This window comes from Myotis myotis, unplaced genomic scaffold (genome assembly GCF_014108235.1).
Source record: "Myotis myotis isolate mMyoMyo1 unplaced genomic scaffold, mMyoMyo1.p scaffold_m19_p_7, whole genome shotgun sequence".
Lineage (NCBI taxonomy): Eukaryota > Metazoa > Chordata > Mammalia > Chiroptera > Vespertilionidae > Myotis > Myotis myotis.
The window spans coordinates 75,456,584-75,475,835 of NW_023416379.1; the positions used below are offsets into that span (position 1 = coordinate 75,456,584).

At 40.9% G+C, this 19,252-nt stretch overlaps 1 protein-coding gene across 1 annotated transcript in view; it reads right to left on the reverse strand.

Annotated features, from left to right (window-relative positions):
* The window catches only part of HCRTR2 (hypocretin receptor 2), a 93,223-nt gene extending 74,899 nt beyond the window's left edge, over nucleotides 1–18,324 (reverse strand). The window contains exon 1 of the mRNA XM_036317461.1: nucleotides 17,759–18,324. Coding sequence (XP_036173354.1) covers nucleotides 17,759–17,981 — 223 coding nt within the window. The 5' untranslated portion in view covers nucleotides 17,982–18,324. The remainder of the gene's footprint in view (nucleotides 1–17,758) is intronic.
* Between the last annotated feature and the right edge of the window lie 928 nt (nucleotides 18,325–19,252).

Here is a 19,252-nt window from a genome sequence, read left to right on the forward strand (position 1 = left end):
GACTTTTGGGACTCCCACACTCGCAATGCTTTGTTTTTTTCTCATTTAACGCCTCCTTGCTGCATTTTCTGTCTAATCCCATTTCAAGTCAAGTCTTTTCATCTTCTCTCTTCTGATAGCTCTTTATGGGCACTCTTTAATTTGTGTCAAATGTAAAATTACCTGGCTCTCAAGCTCATCTCTAAATATAGGAATCCTCATATAACAGGACGCCGACTTTACCTTTTCCCATGGCAGGGATTCTCATCTCAGTGTACTGGGGCTCTTTTGAAAATGTCCATTCTAGTCCTAGCTGGTTTGGCTCAGTGGATAGAGTGTCGGCCTGAGGACTGAAGGGTACCAGGTTCGATTCTGGTCAAGGGCACATGCCCAGGTTGCAGGCTCGATCCCCAGGAGGGTACGTGTAGGAGGCAGCCAGTCAATAATATTCTCTCATCATTGATGTTTCTATCTCTCTCTCCCTCTCCATTCCTCTCTGAAATCAAAAAAATTTATTTTAAAAAAGAAAGAAAATGTCGATTTTTGATTTACCACACCATAAACCTGACTCAATAAGTCTGACATAGGCCCTGAAACAAAATTTTTACTATGCACCCTAATTTTTTGTTTCTTCATACATGGCTCAAGGTGATCCTTTTCCCAATTTAAGGAAACATATTTGTGATAATATCACACAGGAGAAAGCCAAGAATAAAATAACATGTAAGAAAAATGTTTGTATTCACTACCCAGTTCATTCTATAGTCTTTGATATCTATGGGGGTATGTAAAAAAACATGAACATAAAAGATGACTGATTATAAATCACAGGTTTACTTCATCTGACTTAATGCTTAAACTCCTATTTTATATTCAAACTAGAGGCCTGGTGCACAAAGATTCATTCAAGAATGGGCCTTCCTTCCCCTGGCTGCTGGCACTGCCTTTGCTCCACCCGGAGCCACCTTCCTGCCTTCCCACACTACCCAGAGTCCTGGAGCAGCTGGGCGGTGTGGAAAGCCTGCATTGCCACCATGGCCATGACACAAGCGTCCCACCCCACCCCTGGCCGCTTGGAGCTTGTGTATGCAAATTGACCCACCATCTTTGATGGGTTAATTTGCATACTCACTCCTGATTGGCTAATGGGCGTCGTGAAGGTACGGTCAATTTGCATCTTTCTCTTTTATTAGTGTGGATGAACTATCTCAAAATGTATATTCTTTTGATTTTTTCCCTTTCCCTACTTCAAACCTGCTCCTCCCCAGCATCCCACATCTCAATAAATTGAACCAACATCCATTTACTCGTCATGATCATGTTGACTCCTCTCTTTTTCTCACACCCATATGCAATCCATTAGCAAATCCTATTGGCCTTACTGTCAAAATATATCTTAAATAACACACTAGAATATAAGTGTCCTGAGGGAAGAAGTTTTGCCTATTTCATTTAGCTGCTAAGTATACATAATAGCTGCTGGTGGGAATGCAGACTGGTACAGCCACTGTGGAGAACAGTATGGAGTTTCCTTAAAAAGCTAAAATTGGAACTTCCATTTGACCCAGTGATCCCACTTCTAGGACTATATCCCAAGAAACTAGAAACACCAATCAGAAAGGATAAATGCACCCCTATGTTCATAGCAGCACAATTTACCATAGCTAAGATTTGAAAACAGCCTAAGTACCCATCAGCAGATGAGTGGATTAGAAAACTGTGGTACATCTACACAATGGAATACTACGCTGCAGTAAAAAGGAAGGAACTCCTACCATTTGCAACAGCATGGATGAAGCTGGAGAGCATTAAGCTAAGTGAAGTAAGTCAGTCAGAGAAAGATAAATATCACGTGGTCTCACTCATTTTTGGAATATAATGAACAACATAAACTGATGAACAAAAACAGATCCAGAGACGGAAAAGCATCAATCAGACCGTCAAACCTCAGAGGGAAGGTAGGGGGGGTGGGGGTAAGGGGGAGAGGTCAACCAAAGGACTTGTATGCATACATATAAGCATAACCAATGGACACAGACAACAGGGGGTGAGGGTGAGGGCATGATTGGGGGGTGGGGGGCAATGTGGGGATAAGGACACATATGTAATACCTTAATCAATAATAAATAAATAAATAAATACATTTTAGTGTTGCAAAAAAGAAATTGCCACTTGATTCACCTATTAACAAATGTATACTTCCTAGCATGCTTTTAATTACCCCAGAAGACATTGCCTAAGTAATTCTCACAAAAACTGTGTAGATTACTTGCTTATCCTTCTCTGAGTAGCAAACTAATTGTGAGTGGCATGTGGCAAAGCAAGTCCTACTTCCTAGTGAACAGCTACACATATATATTCCTCTAGTAATTCTAACTCAACCTGCCTTGGCCAAATTCATGATTATCCCTCTCCTCACACTTGATTTTCTTTCTATAATTTCTATGTTAAGAAAAAGACAAATGAGATGATCAATATTCTTCCTTTTGGCAAAAATATCTATTACTCAGAAGATTATTTTCTGTTCCCAACAAATCCTTACATTTGATGGGTTACCAGTATCTATCCCCAGAGTGTCCAATATATATGTTTCATTGTTTCTCCTATTCAACTCCACTGCTTTGGTTTTACCCTTATAATCACTTTTGTGAAAAGTCTCAACAGGCTCTGAACTGGCTTCCCAATATGTTTATCTCACATAACTTTCACTTCTTTCCATTGCCCTAGACCCGTGGTCTGCAAAATGTGGCTCGCGAGCCACATGTGGTTCTTTGGCCCCTTGAGTGTGGCTCTTCCTAAGCCTTAGGAGTACCCTAATTAAGTTAATAACAATGTACCTACCTTATAGTTTAAGTTTAAAAAATTTGGCTCTCAAAAGAAATATCAATCATTGTACTATTGATATTTGGCTCTGTTGACTAATGAGTTTGCCGACCACTACCCTAGACTATCTTCCTTTGGGCACTCTGATATATCAGAACTTATTTTCAAATAACTCCAGGATTTTAAACTTTTTACATTGAATCTACCATGATGTAACATAACAGGTATCTGTGTGGCAGATTCCCACAGAATAAAGAAGGCCAGAAAAGCAATACAAAGCATCAGAGGAGATTACTTGAAGTCTCCGTTACTTGAAATTACCCAAAAACATTCATGAAAGCCTGTGTCATACTGGAATTCCCTGAATGACCAGCATAATTATTTCTATATTTGCAAGCAACCATAAATTTACTCTGGTGACTTCATCAAATTAGTATAATTTCTTTTCATCCTTTGGAACTTTTCAAAATTATACTCACATGCCAACAATACCTCAAATGCTACCTACTAAGCGAAAGAGTACTTCCTACCCCAAATCAGATCCAATTTTTATGTTTCCATGTTCTAACACTTAGTATGCATGCCTCTTCAGTAACCCTCATACTGTCATCTATTGTTTACATGCTAGTCTCTCCCACAAGATTAGAAATTCCTTGTAGGTAAGCAGCATGTTTCATTCACTACTGTGCTTCCTCCACAGAATGTAATAGAACACATTACATGTTGTGGGTGTTCAATAAATATTTGCTGAATGAAATAAAAAAAGGAAATAGCTCCAAATTAGATAAGCCCTAGAAAACCTGGGTGTTGATTCAGGTTGCTTTATTTGTGTGTGTGCTGCTACATTTTGCTGCTACAGTTGGACGGAATCCTTTGCTTTTCTATGTTGCTTTTACCTCCTTTTGGATGATAAAGATCTATTTTCATGACTTCAAACCAACAATCTGTAGATACTGCCATAGTTGCTGATTGTGACTGGGCACTCAGAGAAGTCTTATGCACTCCTGTTTACCAGGAGAGAAAATCTATGCCAGGCTTGACTTTTGCGGCCACTCCTCTTCCCCCCTCTGTGGCCAGGTACCTACAATGAGTTACAGATCCCCGGGACAGTGGTGAATAGTCGCTGAAACTCCAGACCCTTTCAGCTGAGTTTACAAAAATGCACAGGAATATTTGTGGGTTTTTTAATTACCCACTTTATATTTTTATTACGCACACGAGAATAGTTTCACTATCCAAGGAGAAATGGAAATGGGGAACAAAACACGGTATTTATTTAGTGTTCTCATCCTTTGGGGAAGCAAAGTGATAATATGGGAAACTGTTCCAACAGCACAATAGCAGCTCTCTAATATTAAATGGGAATGTTTACTATTACTTACTACCTTGGAAAAAGAGTGACTAATAGCCAAATCACATAGGTGGTTGTAGGACTGACTAAAACGTTGAAGAGTTATGTAATTAGAGCAATATAACACCTCCAAAAAGCTTAATGTGTAAATTCTACTGTAATTTATTTGACTTACAATAACGAGAAAAATTAATAAAATTGGTTTAATTGGTTAAGTGTCTGCCAAAATTAGCAATGCCGCCCTTCTCCAGGCAAGACAGCACTTTGATTGTTAAAATTTTATAAATTGATGAATATTTCAGGAAACTGAGGTCCAGAGTTAGTAAAAATTGTTCATTGTTTTTCTTGTTCCTTATTAAATAAAGTGTCTAGAACTATTTAGCTATTCCCAACACTGCTCTTGTGCTCCATCTCAAGGTAACCAGAATTGTTATGTCACTGGCAATGGGCAGAATGACAAAGGATTCCTAATGCTGAGGTGCTGTGCGCATTCCTGAAACATCCTGGGCTCAGATGAGGGTATGTTTGGCCCTTTTTATTGCAGAAAGTGTGGATTCCTGGTAAATTTCAGTCTCAGCTCCCTTACTGCATCTAGATCACAAATGTTTCCTTAGACTTTCAAAACAACAACAACAAATAAGAATTACTTTGAAACAAAGAGCAAAGAGGGCTTAAGTAAGAATTTTGTACATTACATATTCTCCTCAGTTATTACAGAAATATATCATGTTATTTGGAAGGACCTTGGTATAACTTTCTTGAGGGGGAAAAGAAAAACCTTCACTGTTTGTAAATCCCACTTGTTTTTCATGACAAGAGCCAAACAGTTTCATGTTAATGTCCAGGGGATTTCAGTGCTGGCGAGAGATTTGCAAATGTTCTCCAGAATCATTAGTTTAGTCATTATATAATATTCATTTTAAAGTGTGTGTTCCTTAAGATATTGACCAAAATTATCACAAACATAATTCAAATTACTGAACTTTTATTTTAAATGTTTATATCAAAGACATTTCAAGCCCGAAATGCCTTTTTTTTAAAAAAAAAACGTACTCATCACTAAAGTATTTCTCCTGGTGGAAGTCTAATTCAGTTGGTAGCTAACAATTGCTGCACACCTAGCACAGTTCTAGACACTGAGGATGCACCTGCCAGAAAGAAAAAATAAAGGACCTCTCCTCATGGAACTTACATGATACTTAAGGGATAAACAGAAAAATGAACAAGTAAATCAAGAGTATAATTTCAAATAATAAATAATAATTCAATGCCAAATATAAAATGGGATGGTATCATAGTACAAGGGAGGGGGTAATGATTCTGACTGGGCCTTCATAGAGACCTTGTCTGAAAGTGTGACATGTGACCTGAGAAGGAGGCAGCCATGAGAGGGTCAGAGGGGTTAGAGATTGTGAGCAGGAATATAGTGAGTCTGTCCAAAGGAATTAACTTATGCTACAATGATCAAGGGATCAAGATGCTCCTTGTGTGAATGTTAATTCAAGGACTTACTCATCTCTACTGTATTAATCTTTTTTGCTTTCCTAAAAGCTAGTTATTTAACTCAGAGAATAATTGAAAATATATTTTGACTTTGGAAAAGTCAAGGCCAGTTTTGGCATTTTTAAAGTTCAGAAGGTACCTTCTTACACCTGCATGAAAAAAAAACTAAGGTGTATTAAAATCCTATTAGCTATCCTATCTAATAAAAGAGAAAGATGGTAATTGGCGTATGACCACTACACTTCCCATTGGCTAATCAGGGAGATATGCAAATTAACTGACAGCCAAGATGGTGGCCGGCAGCAAGGCAGCTGATGCGAACAGAGAGGCTTGCTTGCTTCAGTGACGGAGGACTCCAATGTTCCCTGCCTAACTTGCCGGCCTCTCAGCTGCAACTCTAAGCAACTATGTTGCAAATATAGAAGCTAAAAAAAACCCAGAAACCTGCTTTACTCAGCGGGCTTCAGCCAGCCGGACCACAACATTGTATCAAATACAGACGGTAAACAAAGGCCAGAAACCTGTTTTCTGCAGCTGAGGCCTCAGAGCTAAAGCTGGCCCAGAATAAAAAAAAAAAAAAGAAAGAAAAAAAGGAGCGGCTGGGAGCTTCAGTCCCAGCCTGAAAACAGCCTTCAGTCCCTCACCCAGACTGGCCAGGCACCCCAGTGGGGACCCCCACCCTGAAGGGTGTGTGACCAGCTGCAAACAGCCATCATCCCCTCACCCAGGCTGGCCAGGCACCCCAGTGGGGACCCCCACCCTGATCCAGGACACCCTTCAGGGCAAATCAGCCAGCCCCACCCACGCGCCAGGCCTCTATCCTATATAGTCAAAGGGTAATATGCCTCCCAGCACCAGGATCAGCGTGACAGGGGGCAGCACCCAAACCCCCTGATCGCCCTGTGGCTCTGTGTGTGACAGGGGGTAGGGCCACAACCTCCCTATCCACCCTGCTCTGTTTGTGACAGGGGAAGGTGCCCCAACCCCCTAATCAGCCCTGCTCTGTGGGTGATAGAGAGCGGCGCCCCCCCCCCCCCATGGGCCCTGCTCTGTGTGTGTGACGGGGTAGAGCCATAACCTCCCCATCGGCCCTGCCCTGAGTGTGACAGTGGCGGCGCCCCAACCCCCTGATCAGCCCTGCTCTGTGGGTGATAGAGGGCAGTGCCCAAACCCCCTGATCTGACCTGCTCTGTGTGTGTTGGGGGGCGGTGCCTCAACCCCCCTGATCTGACCTGCTCTGTGAGTGACAGTGGGGAGCTCCTCAACCCCCTGATCAGCCCTGCTCTGTGTGTGACAGGGTACGGAGCCCCAACCCCGCTGATGGGCCCTGCTCTGTGCATGACAGGGGGCATCACCCCAACTCCCTGATCCACCCTGCTCTGTGCGTGACAGGGGGTGGCGCCGCAAATTCCCTATCGACCCTGCCTTGAGTGTGAAGGGGGCGGTGCCCCAACTCCCCAATCGGCCCTGCTCTGAGCCTGACCAGGGGCTGCACCTAGGGATTGGGCCTGCCCTCTGCCACCCGGGAGCAGGCCTAAGCCAGCAGGTCGTTATCTCCCGAGGGGTCCCAGACTGCGAGAGGGCACAGGCTGGGCTGAGGGACCCCCTCTCCCCTCCAAGTGCACAAATTTTTGTGCACCGGGCCTCTAGTTTACTATAATCCCCCAAATGTGTCTCTGTGTTTGTGTGCGCATGTACGTTTTTATTTATGAGTTTCTAAGTTATTAAATTATTTCTCTTTTCCACTGAGATAGTTTGACTTCCTTTCACTGATTAGTTGCAAAGTCTATTACGCCCAGGAAAAATAAACCATATAAGTCTATGAACTAGGGTTACTGACTTTCAGGAATCTATGAGTCACCATCACTATCTCTGCTGACTTTATAGAAGAAGGTCATTCTAGGCTTGGGTTGTCTGAAATATATATCAAGACCAAGCATGTAATTGTCCCAATAATTATGAAGTCATTTCTTATACCAGCTAGTGAGATTTGTTAATGTATTTTCTTAAAGCTTTCTAAAATTGGAGAACATTTACATGAAGTAGTCTCATTGAAGTGATTAAGTTTTAAGATATTTTATCATAATGAAAAGTTGACTCAGTTTCACCCAATATCAAAATGGTTTCATAAGCACTTAACCATATCTTCGTACTTCTATCCAAAAAGATTAGCACAATCTGCACATTTGAAAAAAGATGAATTGGCTTCAAAATGGTATTTATAAGCAATGTAGTTCTCTAACAAAGTGGATGACTCATCAAATTTACTCTAAACTGATGAAATGAATTCTTATAGACAGTGCCTTTTTTACTCCATTTCTAGCAATGTACTAATAAAATCAAGGCCACACATGGATATAAACCCTGTCCTTTACAAATTCATTTTAGAGTCAGTCAGTAGGTATAAAAAAACTTACTAAAAATCTAGAAAAGAACATTGCAACCCTGCTAAGTGGTTAGAGCATTGGACTGTACACCAAAGGGTTGCAGATTCAATCCCTGGCCCTGGTTGGGACTCCTGAGGAGGTAACCAATCAATGTGTCTCTCTCACATTGATGTTTCTCTCTCTCTATTTCTCTCTCTTTCTCTCTCACCCTCTCTCTACACTCTCTAAAAATCAATGGAAAAAATATCCTTGGGTGAGGATTAACAAAGCAAAGAAAAACAGGATATTACAATATTTAATCCCACCACTGTATTCCCAATGAGAACTAGAAATAGCAAATAAAAGTGTTTTTAAAATATATTTATTTGTTTCCAGTTTTAAAATTTTGTATATATATTTTAATTTTTAAAAATAAATTTATTGGGTTTAACATTGGTTAATAATATTATATAAATTTCAGGTGCTAACTTTATAAAACAACATCTCTATACTCTACTGTGTAAAATTTTTAAACTAACCACAGTTTTAGAAATTTTGAAGTGTTACCATGTCAACTTGTAGAGAAATGTTCCCTGTAATTCCCTTAGGAATGACCTGGGGTCAATGTGATATCTCCTTTGATTATTTGAATGATAAAAATGCCATTTAGAATAAATTTTCAAATGAGCATTAGAAAATTGCAATTAAATTGGAGCAAAAATTGGGGATTTCATTGGAATATATAAAAAATGCTTAATAGATCTCAAATTTTTCATTTTTGGGGTCTCGATATGAGGATAAAAAAGATCTAAAGGTCAAGTTGGCTAGGATTACAGTAACTTTTTGAAATCCCCACAATAAGTTACTATAAAAATGATTTTAGTGAAAGCTGTATAGAATATTGGAAAATATTAATAAAGCTATGACATGTAATATTCATACATACATCTTTCAGGAAAATAATATGAAAAATTATGTAAACAGAAATTTCTCAAATTTAAATATTCAGCAAAGCAAAAATAGAAACAGTTTTTCCTATATTTTAGTCTTCTTCCTTTTCCCTTCCTTTATTTTTTCTCTATTTTCTCCCTTTCTTCTTTTCTCATTTCCTTCCTTATATAGCATGTAGAAAACCTTACAGAAATAATTACTTAGATAATTTTGATTGTCTTTTATTATCTTTTTTTTTTTATTGAAGTAGACTTCATTTAATGAGCCCCAAACAGGACTCAAACTCCAGTGTAAAACCTTTACAAGTCTTCCTCTTTTTGGGTTTATTCTTTACATTAAGCCCAGAATGCTCTCATGAAAAAATGCAAACCAATGGCAGCACTCTCCTTAAAAACTTTTAAGGCTCCCTTTAAATTACAGTGTCAAAGCCAGCCAAGATCCTCAGTCTGGTACACAGGCCTTTCATAACCCCACCCTTATCTAATGCTCCAGCCTTACCTCTAGACTCTCCTCATCTGCAGTTACACTTGAGTTACCCAATTGCTTAACACTCTCTTCATAGCCCATGCTATTTCACGCATCTTTGATTTTGCTCACGTTGTTTCCTCTGCTTAGAACATCCTTACCCAATTTTCTTCACCTGTATAACTTGGATTTATGCATTAGAACCCAGTGTAGGTGTCATCTCCTCCTGGGTATTTCTCTAATCCCCCAATTGGAATGGAGTGCCCTTCTTATAGGCTTTCACTATATCCTACAACCGTCTGTCAGAACACTTGCCACATTATATTGAAATAATCTAGCCGAAACCGGTTTGGCTCAGTGGATAGAGCGTCAGCCTGCGGACTGAAAGGTCCCAGGTTCGATTCCGGTCAAGGGCATGTACCTGGGTTGCGGGCATATCCCCAGTAGGAGATGTGCAGGAGGCAGCTGATCGATGTTTCTCTCTCATCGATGTTTCTAACTCTCTATCTCTCTCCCTTCCTCTCTGTAAAAAATCAATAAAATATATTTAAAAAAAAAAAAAAGAAAGAATCTATTGGTATGTTTCTCTCTCCAACTGGAGTATAGGTTCCTTGGCTTCTAATACCTTTGTACCCTAGATTTTTAGCATAGTAATTAATTTAGCAAAGTTTCCCAATATTTTAAGTTACTTTTATTGGCAGAGATTCAAAATGTGAAGTGGATATATTTATCAGCTTATTTTAGCCATATGCCATTAAGTACAATTCCTTTAAATTTCCTTGTTCTGAATCTATTCAAGTTAAAAATTATTTTAACTAGTGTATGGTTTCCATGACAGATATGAGGTTCCTTTACACACTTTTCAGCTGCTCTGGCAATTAGGGTGATAGCATGTGATTGGTTTTGGCCAAGTGATCATGGGTAAAATTGACATGTGTAGCTTCTGGGCGAAAGTAGTTAGAAGCCAGTATATTTTTTCTAGTTCACACTCTACCATGACAATTTAAGACACTATATGACAACTTACCTCCAAATTTAAAAAAAACTATGGAATAAAAGGCTAATATGCAAATTGTCCCTTCAGGAGTTTGACCGACTGGGAGTTTGACTTCTCGCTATGATGTGTGCTGACCACCAGGGATGGAGTGGAATAAAGGAAGGCCCCAGCTGGCAGCCAGCAGCTGGGGGAAGGAAGGCCCCGGTTGGCAGCTGGAAGGTCCCAATCAGTCCTAATCGCTGGCTAGTCCTAGGGACCCTACCCATGCATGAATTTCGTGCACTGGGCCTCTAGTAATAATAATAATAAAACAATAAATGTATTATTTTACATACCCTTCTAAAGGGTCAGGAACCTGCAAAAAACTTAGCCAGACTGTTCTGTCTCAGAGCCTGTTAAATTTCAGTCAATGTGCAATCACAGATATCTCAAGACTCAATCTGGCTGAAGGATTTGCTTTCAAGATCATACATGTGGCTGTTAGAGGCCATATTTCCTCTATGGATATTGGATGGATATTTCCATTTCTTATCATATAGGTAACTCTCAATGAAGCATCTTACTTTCTCCAGGGCAAGAAATCCAAGAGCAAGAGAGAGAGTGGGAACTCAAGGCAAAATAAAGCTCTAATCTTGAAAGATACATACTATCCCTTGTGCTGTATGTTGTCGGTTACCCAGAGCAATCCTGGCACAATGTGGAAAAGGACTCCACAAGGATGTGAAGGCCAGAAAATGAAGGAATGTCAGGAGCTACCCTGGAGGCTGGTTACCAAGGAGGCCACCTGTTAAAATGGTATATAAAACACGAGAGCACCTGGACCACCAGTTATTGGATGGAACAGACTCTCCAACCCACATTAGATGTTAAATAAGCAAGACATAAACTTGTGTGATGCTAAGCCAATGAGAATTCAGGGTCTAGTATGGCATTGCCCAGCTCTTCAGACCAACAAAGCTCTCATAAAGATTCCTTTACAGAAAGAGTCTGTGATGATTAAAAGGACTTCAAGTATTCTAGGACTTGCAAGAGTGACTTCTTATTGTATACTTAAACACTGGAACTCAATTTTATTTTATTTTTGCCAGGTGTGTGAATTTGGTTAATGTACATCTGAACACAGAATGTTGCCAAAATCAGGTACAAAGACATCACAGCTAAAGGCCAGGCAAAGGTAGTTAGCATCCCTCATCCTGTTATCTTCTATTATAGGAAAATGGCAAACTTTCCCAAGGTGACACAAAGCCCCTTGGTATTTCCATGTACGCAAACTTTTCTTTTAAGGTGATTTTCAATCACTTCAAGTACTTGATTTCTTCCCCCCCCCTAAATAAGACCTACTCAATACGATTGTTGTGAAGAGTAAATGAGATAAGTAACAATGTCTTCTGAAGAGTGAAATACTATATAAATATTAAACATCATTTATATGTATTTCATATTGAAAGCAAATTACTGGAAAAGACTTAATGTTAATAATCCCAAAATATTTTAAAGAATAAAGTACATATTTATTCTAAACAGTTTTTTGTTATTGTTTATTAGAAAACAGTTCTACTGGCAATAAATATTTTAAATATGTATGAAATCTATTTACTTGGTTAAGAAATCATCTCTCTTTGAGAACAAAGGTAAAATTAACAAATTCAGTCCTATGAGTCATCTATTAAAATACTGGTCATATATGTCATGTATTTCACCTCAAAATGTTCTATTGTTAATGTCTAAAGGTCATTTCATATCCGGTGTGATGGATTATGCCTCTTTGGACTTATGTAACACCATTATGGTCTAGGAACAATATTGTGCGATATAAAGATTGACCTATTCAGTTAAATCAAAATAACTTTATAATTTTAAAGTTAACATTAATTATAACATAGGATGAAAAAATAAAATAAAATGGATGTGTAGGTTTGAAAACTTAAAAAGAAAGAAAAGATCTTTAGGTCATGTGAGATATTGAATGATAGAACCTCAGTCTTAACTTATGCTTAAACCCAGCACCTTCAATAACAAAACAAGACATTGGATACAGGTTAGGCCACAATTACCTAACCTGTATCCAATGAATCACCCCCTGACCAGGCAAAAGTATTTTTGGCAGCACCTATATTACCTTGAATTTTTCTCTTGTGAAGTAACTGTAGCCTGACCTTGATTAGCTTATCAGATGAGCTCACAGCTATAGTCTGTCAGAGAAATGCCATGGCAACATGCCAGAACAACTCTGTAAGCTGTCTAGAGGGCACACCTAAGTATCATTTCCACTCTCCTTTCTTCTGTGTTTCTTAATCAGAATTAGAAGCAAAGGAGAGAGACAGGATGAAGTAATGGAACACAAGTGAGCCATGGAACCTGATAGATCCTTATTTGCAACCTAATGCTGCTACTTACTGTAGGACTAAACTTTGGAACACATTAAAATAGCTTTTTGAATTTTATTTATCTCATTTATAAAACAAAGCTATTAAATTCCTCAGTAAAAGCTTGTTATGAGGCATCAATGAAATACATTCATTGTGGAGCCTGGCATATAGTACACAATAAATAGTCTTCCTTTCTCTTTGCAGTGAGGAAAGGAACTAGAAATGAATACCCTCAGCTTCGTCCATCACATGACATTGACTGAACCTTACTAGTGAGCCACTACTTAATGGAACCAACAGCACTAAGGATGTGGGATATGTCAGGGTGCATTTTGCATTCTAAAAACATACACGTTCAAAGTTTAATGACCATATTAATATTACCTTTTACAGTCACTAGTCATGACTTCTATGGAGTCCTGGAGGAGATGAATAAGGTATTATCTCTAACCTCTTTCTGCTTCCTGTGGAGGAAAGGCTGGGCTTACGCACACCCACAGAGCTGAAGTGGGCATCAGAAGAAGCATCAAAGAAATGTCTCTTAGTCTGAGGGATAGTGAGAACTTGTAACTCTGCCATTTCCACATCTGGGACATAAAGAGTTGCCTTGTAAGAAGCACCCCTATGACAGATATTCTTCCCATCCCACCCACCCAATTAGCTTACCTGCTACTGGGTAAACCCTTAATGAGCAGTGTGCTTTAACTCAGTTAAACCAACATATTATTGCCGTTTTTTGTGTGTGTCTGTGTGTACATGGGTTCTATTTAAAAATTAACAGTGATAGACCAACCAGCTAACAATTTAAAAATTCTGTGAATGGACCCAGTGCAGGCAAATTGAAACCATGAAAGAGAGAGGAAAAGTTATCATGATAGGAATGACTTTCACAGAGAGGTGGGAAGGCAATGCAAATCACTCAGTATAAAGGCACTAAGCACCTGTTAGGGGATGGGTGGGTGGAGCTGGGATGGAAAAGGAGAGTAACATGTGCCAACTCCATTTTATGAATAGCTGATAGAAAAATTCTCAATTGAGAAAAAGGCCAGATCCATTTTACTAATACCTTTCAGTAAAATATTCAGTTCCGAAGAAGGCTAGAGCAGAGGCCATTAAGAGTTACAGAACTACAGACTGGCCATGGAGGCAGAAAACAGTTGCAAACCACACGGGGGAAGGACTTCAACAATGGGAATGAAGGGATAGAACTTGGCATTTAGTGTTTACTATGTGTTGATGAATATATATGTATATTCTGTATCTATATATTGCATCCTCATCAGCTTTCTATAAGTCAGGCATTACCACCCTTAATTTTCAATTGGAAAAACCAGACTTGGAGAGCTTACTCATAATAATTTGTTAATGGTCACACAGGAAGCAAGAAACACAGCTTCTTGTCATGTCATTTGTTGAATGTTCTCCTTATTTTTCATATGGCAACACCAACAGGAAAATAGACACAATCCAGGTAAAAAATAGGTATCTTTAAATGCAGAAGAAAGGCAGAGAATTGCTCACTTCCTCCTAATGTTGAATGTTTAAACTGACTAGAACCCATCTCTCAGTTTCAACTACAAAGATAACATGTAGGAATTACATTAAAGAGTTTCCTTTGAGTTGTCCCCAAGAGCCCTCTCCCCCAAAATACATAATTTAATAAAAAACGTAATATTGCGCAAAATGTACTAGTCAAATAATTGGCTATAGTACAAGATATACACAGGAATAGGTTTTATGGGGCATAATTTAATGCTGGCAAACACTGCTTTCAAAAAGAACACTGTCCCACCTTCACCCCTAGGACTTAAATTATATAATGAAATGTGTGTGCCTTATATTAGAATGATTATACTTATGAAACTCCATGTATAGTAATATTTGTCTTATTTTTTTATGAATTTGTCACATTTTTTCCCAGGAAACTGCTTTCCATCTCTGGGAAGTATCACCTGATAGTGGAGAGGGCATATAATGAGAGAGGAACTGTGGACTAAAGAAAATAAGGTGGGGATGATGAAGACTTCATCATCCTGTTACATCACTTCACAAAAGGGCATTGTGGTCGAAATGCCTTCTAACTGATACATTATATTTGTAAGTTCAACAAGGTTGATATTTTCCAAGTCGTCAGTTACATGCAAGTGCAAATGGTGAATGGACTCAAAGGGTCAGTGATGACATCTGATACCTACATTGTGGTATTTCACCTTCAAACCTAAGGTTGCCTTTTATCTTGAAGAATAATATGATTTTTTGTCCTGCCAATCTCTGAATAAAATTACTTATATCAGAGGGGCAAAAAAGCAGTTCTCAGTCTAATCTGTTTTGCAAATTTGACAGTGACATCAAAGAGCAGGAAGTTGTCTGTGAATAATGACACTGCTCATTTGTTTAAATGTCAAACTTAACCGCATCAACTTTCAGAATATGTCAGTAAAGAATGAATTTCAGTTCAGCCAGAGAGGATTTCGGTGTCATTCAGTGCTGAACAAAATAGCTGTCAGTATCTTGAAAGCAGAGGGCTTTGATTCAAGCTTTCTTTGTAAGCTAAATGGAAATGGCCATTTCAGCACTTGGAGCTATGGACAGTACTCTCTTCCTTAGGTAATGAAACAAGTTGTCGTACTTCTTGAGATTAAAACATTCCCCAGATTAGCAAGCATGTGCCCCTAAACTATCCAATTAGGATATAAAGAGGATGCATCACAGGTCTGTGCAAAGCCAGGATGAAATAACAGCAAAGAGGAGCAAATTTTATCACAGAGATTAAGCCTGAAATAAAATTAGAGAGGGGAAATATGATTTGTAGCTATCCCTTCAAGACATGTCAAAATTTTACTGCAATGCAATAACATTTCCCTATGGATAGGTTTTTGTTGGAGAGAATAATAGAATAATAGAATTAACCCCCTGTAGTAATTTACTAGCATTGGACATAGGTGCAGAAGAGAACAGGAAGTATATTTAATAGACTTGCAGACAATCAGGAGTAAAAAATTCATTCTCTATATGCTTTCTAGATCGATCTAGAGTGGAACATTCTTGAAGCATTCTGGATATGAGGTCAGAAAAAAAATGGAATTGAATCTGCAGCATGTTCCTTAATGAGTAATTTCATTTCTCTAAGTCAAAATTCTTAGGTCAAATATAGGCTACTTTGAGGTTTAAGTGAGAGAGTGTATATGAAGGGGTCTGGCACACATTAGGTCCTCAACAGATTTTTCAATTTGGATTATTCACTTATATTAAGTGTTGGCATAATGCAGTGCAGTGTTGCTATAGTGGTGGCCATGAGTCTGAATAGTTGTAACACTAAGGATGGACACAAGAAGAAGGAAAACAAGAAAGGCATTGTTATTAACAGATGTGTTCTTATATCCAAGGGCCCTAATCATGCGCATCTGCACCTTCATCCACCTTGTTGGCATCCCCAAAATATTCCCTTATGTTTATATTTTTAAAAACCAACAAAAGAAAAAAAGTCTAAAATAATACAGGAAGAGCAAACTAAAGTTCTCAGAGGTGTCTTATTTCTCTTACCAAATACTAAGTCTACCAACTTTCTCCAGAACACCTCTCAGTCATATACTGCCAACGACTCTCACTACCTGCTACTTTGAGTGCTCCTGCGCAGCCTGGCGCACTTGGAGAGAGCAGGTAAGACTGAGCTGAATGCTGAAAGCCTGGTAAGTTCCTTATCACCCTGCATAGAAGCTACAGACTAGTTGCTTTGGACTTCAAAGCCTCCCAGCCTATTTCACATCACTCCTCTTCTTCCCTTTTCATAACCATCACCGAGAGAGCATCTTCACCCAGCCTCCCCACTCTCCTCCTGTTCTTTTCAACAGAGATTCCCTCCACACTGCCCTCTACATATGAACTGCCTCCCACTCTCCATTCATCAAGGCACATGCTCGGTCCATTCACAATTCATGTTAAGTCCTCAAGGCCCTCCTAAAGCTCTTTTTAAGTGGATTCCCCAGCTGCTCTAATCAACTCCACCACCACAGCCATCATATCACCATTACGCCCACTCCCCAACCCTCAGAAATTGTACAGAGATGGAGAATGGGCTGGTTTTGTATGCAAATCTGGACAGGGACAAATAGAGATAAGCCTAGCATTAAAATTGATCTTGTTTGGGGGGAACACACACACACACACACACACACACACACACACACACACAAAACAACCAGTTACAAATCTTTCTGAAGCGTGGCAACAAGCATGTTGGGGGGGGGGGGGGGATATTGGTTGAGTGTATGAATGAATGAATGAGGAATGAATGGATGGATGATTGGGATCTCTTTGGCACTTTTCTCAGATGCCCCTCCTTCTTGCTTGCTCCCAGCATAGTTCCTCTATAATTAAGCCCTCAGTGCCTGAGTGCACCTCGCTGCTTCTCCTGGGTCTCCACTCCCTGCCCTTTCATGCCCACCTCCAGACAGAGCCCACGCCTCCTCGCCAAGGGGCACTCCACCTCGCCACGAATCCTTAGTGACTTCAAACGCCGAAGCAAGCTTGCTCCTCCTAGGCAACAGCTTTTCATTCTGCCAGCTCTACTTCTCCCCAAAGCCCCCGAAACCGCCAGCCAGGCCACACAAAAGGATGGCTAATTTCCCCACTCCCGCAATCCACCTGGCGGTGGCCCTCGCTGCCCCTCTGCTGGCACTTGTAACCCAGGTGCTCGCAAGAGAAACGCGGTTCCCCCGCTTCTCTCTGCAGAAAAAAAAACCCAAAACAAAACAAAAAAAGAATCACTATTTCAAGGCTCGGTCCTGGTTCCGAAAATCAGAAAACTTTTTTTTTTTTAAATAGAAAACCCCACCCGGAGGGCAGGGACCTCTTTGTTTGCATCCCAGGGGGAGGGAGGGGTCTCCGAGCTTGTGCAGCCCGGGGCGAAGGGTATGTGACAGCCCTCTGGAGGGCTGCCGGGGACAGGACTCACCCAGGATGTTCCCGATGAGAGCCACCACGAACACGATGATGTAGCCCGCGATCAGGACCCACTCGTAGTCTTTCGGGTGGAGGTAGTCCCTCCACAGGTACCGCAGGAATTCCTCGTCGTCATAGTCGGTGGGGCTTAGGAAGGGCTCTTGAGTTTCATTCAGCTCCGAGGCGGATGACCAGTTGCGACACGGGGGTGAGTCCTCCAGTTTGGTGCCGGACATCACGGGGCTCGAGTCCGGTTCGGCTCAGTGCTGCAAGCGGCTCTTGCCCTGCCCCATGAGCACCGGGGACTCGCGGTGGGAACGGCTGCGCCGAGCGGCGAGAAGGGGCCCCGAGCAGCAAATGACGTGAAAAGTTCAGGAGCCAATGCCTCCTCCGGAGTCCTGTGCCCCGCAACTTCGGCGGCGCCTGGGCTGCGTGTGCCGGGCGCTTGGGCGCCGGGGAGCCAGGCGGCTGAGGACCTCGGACCCGGCACTGGAGGCTGCAGCAATGACACCGGGAGGAGACGCTACCTCGGCTCGGCTCGGGCTCAGTTACTCCTCATTCCAGCACCGAGTCCGCAGCCCGCAGCCTCCTCCCGCGCGGATGGAGAGCTGGAGAGGGAGGGGAGAAAGTAACGAAGATGATTTTAACCTGTGTCTCTCTCTGTGGGTCCCATCTCCCGTCTTTCCTACTTTCCATTTCCTGCTCCATGTCTCACCTGCAGCTTCTCTAAACCGTACGCGTGTAGGTCTGTGCACATGGCAAGCATGTCAGGGCAGGGTGAACTCGGGAGGTTCGGCGCCTTTGTCTCTGTGATGTCAACGTAAAGGGCACGAGGAGGAGCCGCTGTGTTCCTCCAGCAGGACTGGGCAAAAGTCATTTCAGGCAAATAGTTGAACATTTGTGGGGCTTTTCCAATATAGCACTTGCTGAATCTTTCAGGCATCTCCCCCTCGGAATTGGGAAATGAGACCCCCTTTTTAAGACATATTTAGTTAGAATTTGTATTTGCAACAGCAAGTGTCATGTGAAATAGAGCAGCAGATTCTTAAAGGACACCGAGGGTCATAAATGCGCTCACAGTTAAATGTTCCCAAGCGGAGGAGCCATACCAAACAGCATGAAGGGGATTCCCAGCTGGATGGGGTGGGTGAAGCAGGAGAGCTCTCTCTGGTGATTACCACACCCACGGGTCTCCCTTCTCATGGACTCAGGATTGATATCACCTGTCATTCTCTCATTAATTGATTGGGTCTCTAAGAAAAGTATTTTGGGATGTGTCTGAGTCTGAGTTCAAAATCCTTTCGTTCTCAGTAAGCATGATAGGAATATTGCATTTGATTGATTATAATTGGACTTGGGAAGGACCTTGGAATCATCTAGGCTAGACTCCAGCATAATATTAGAAGCCTGATGTGTCCCTAGTTTGGACGTGACACCATAATTTATTACATCCACCATTATGGGACTGCTCTAAAGTTTGGAAAACTGTGCCACACATTGAAACAAG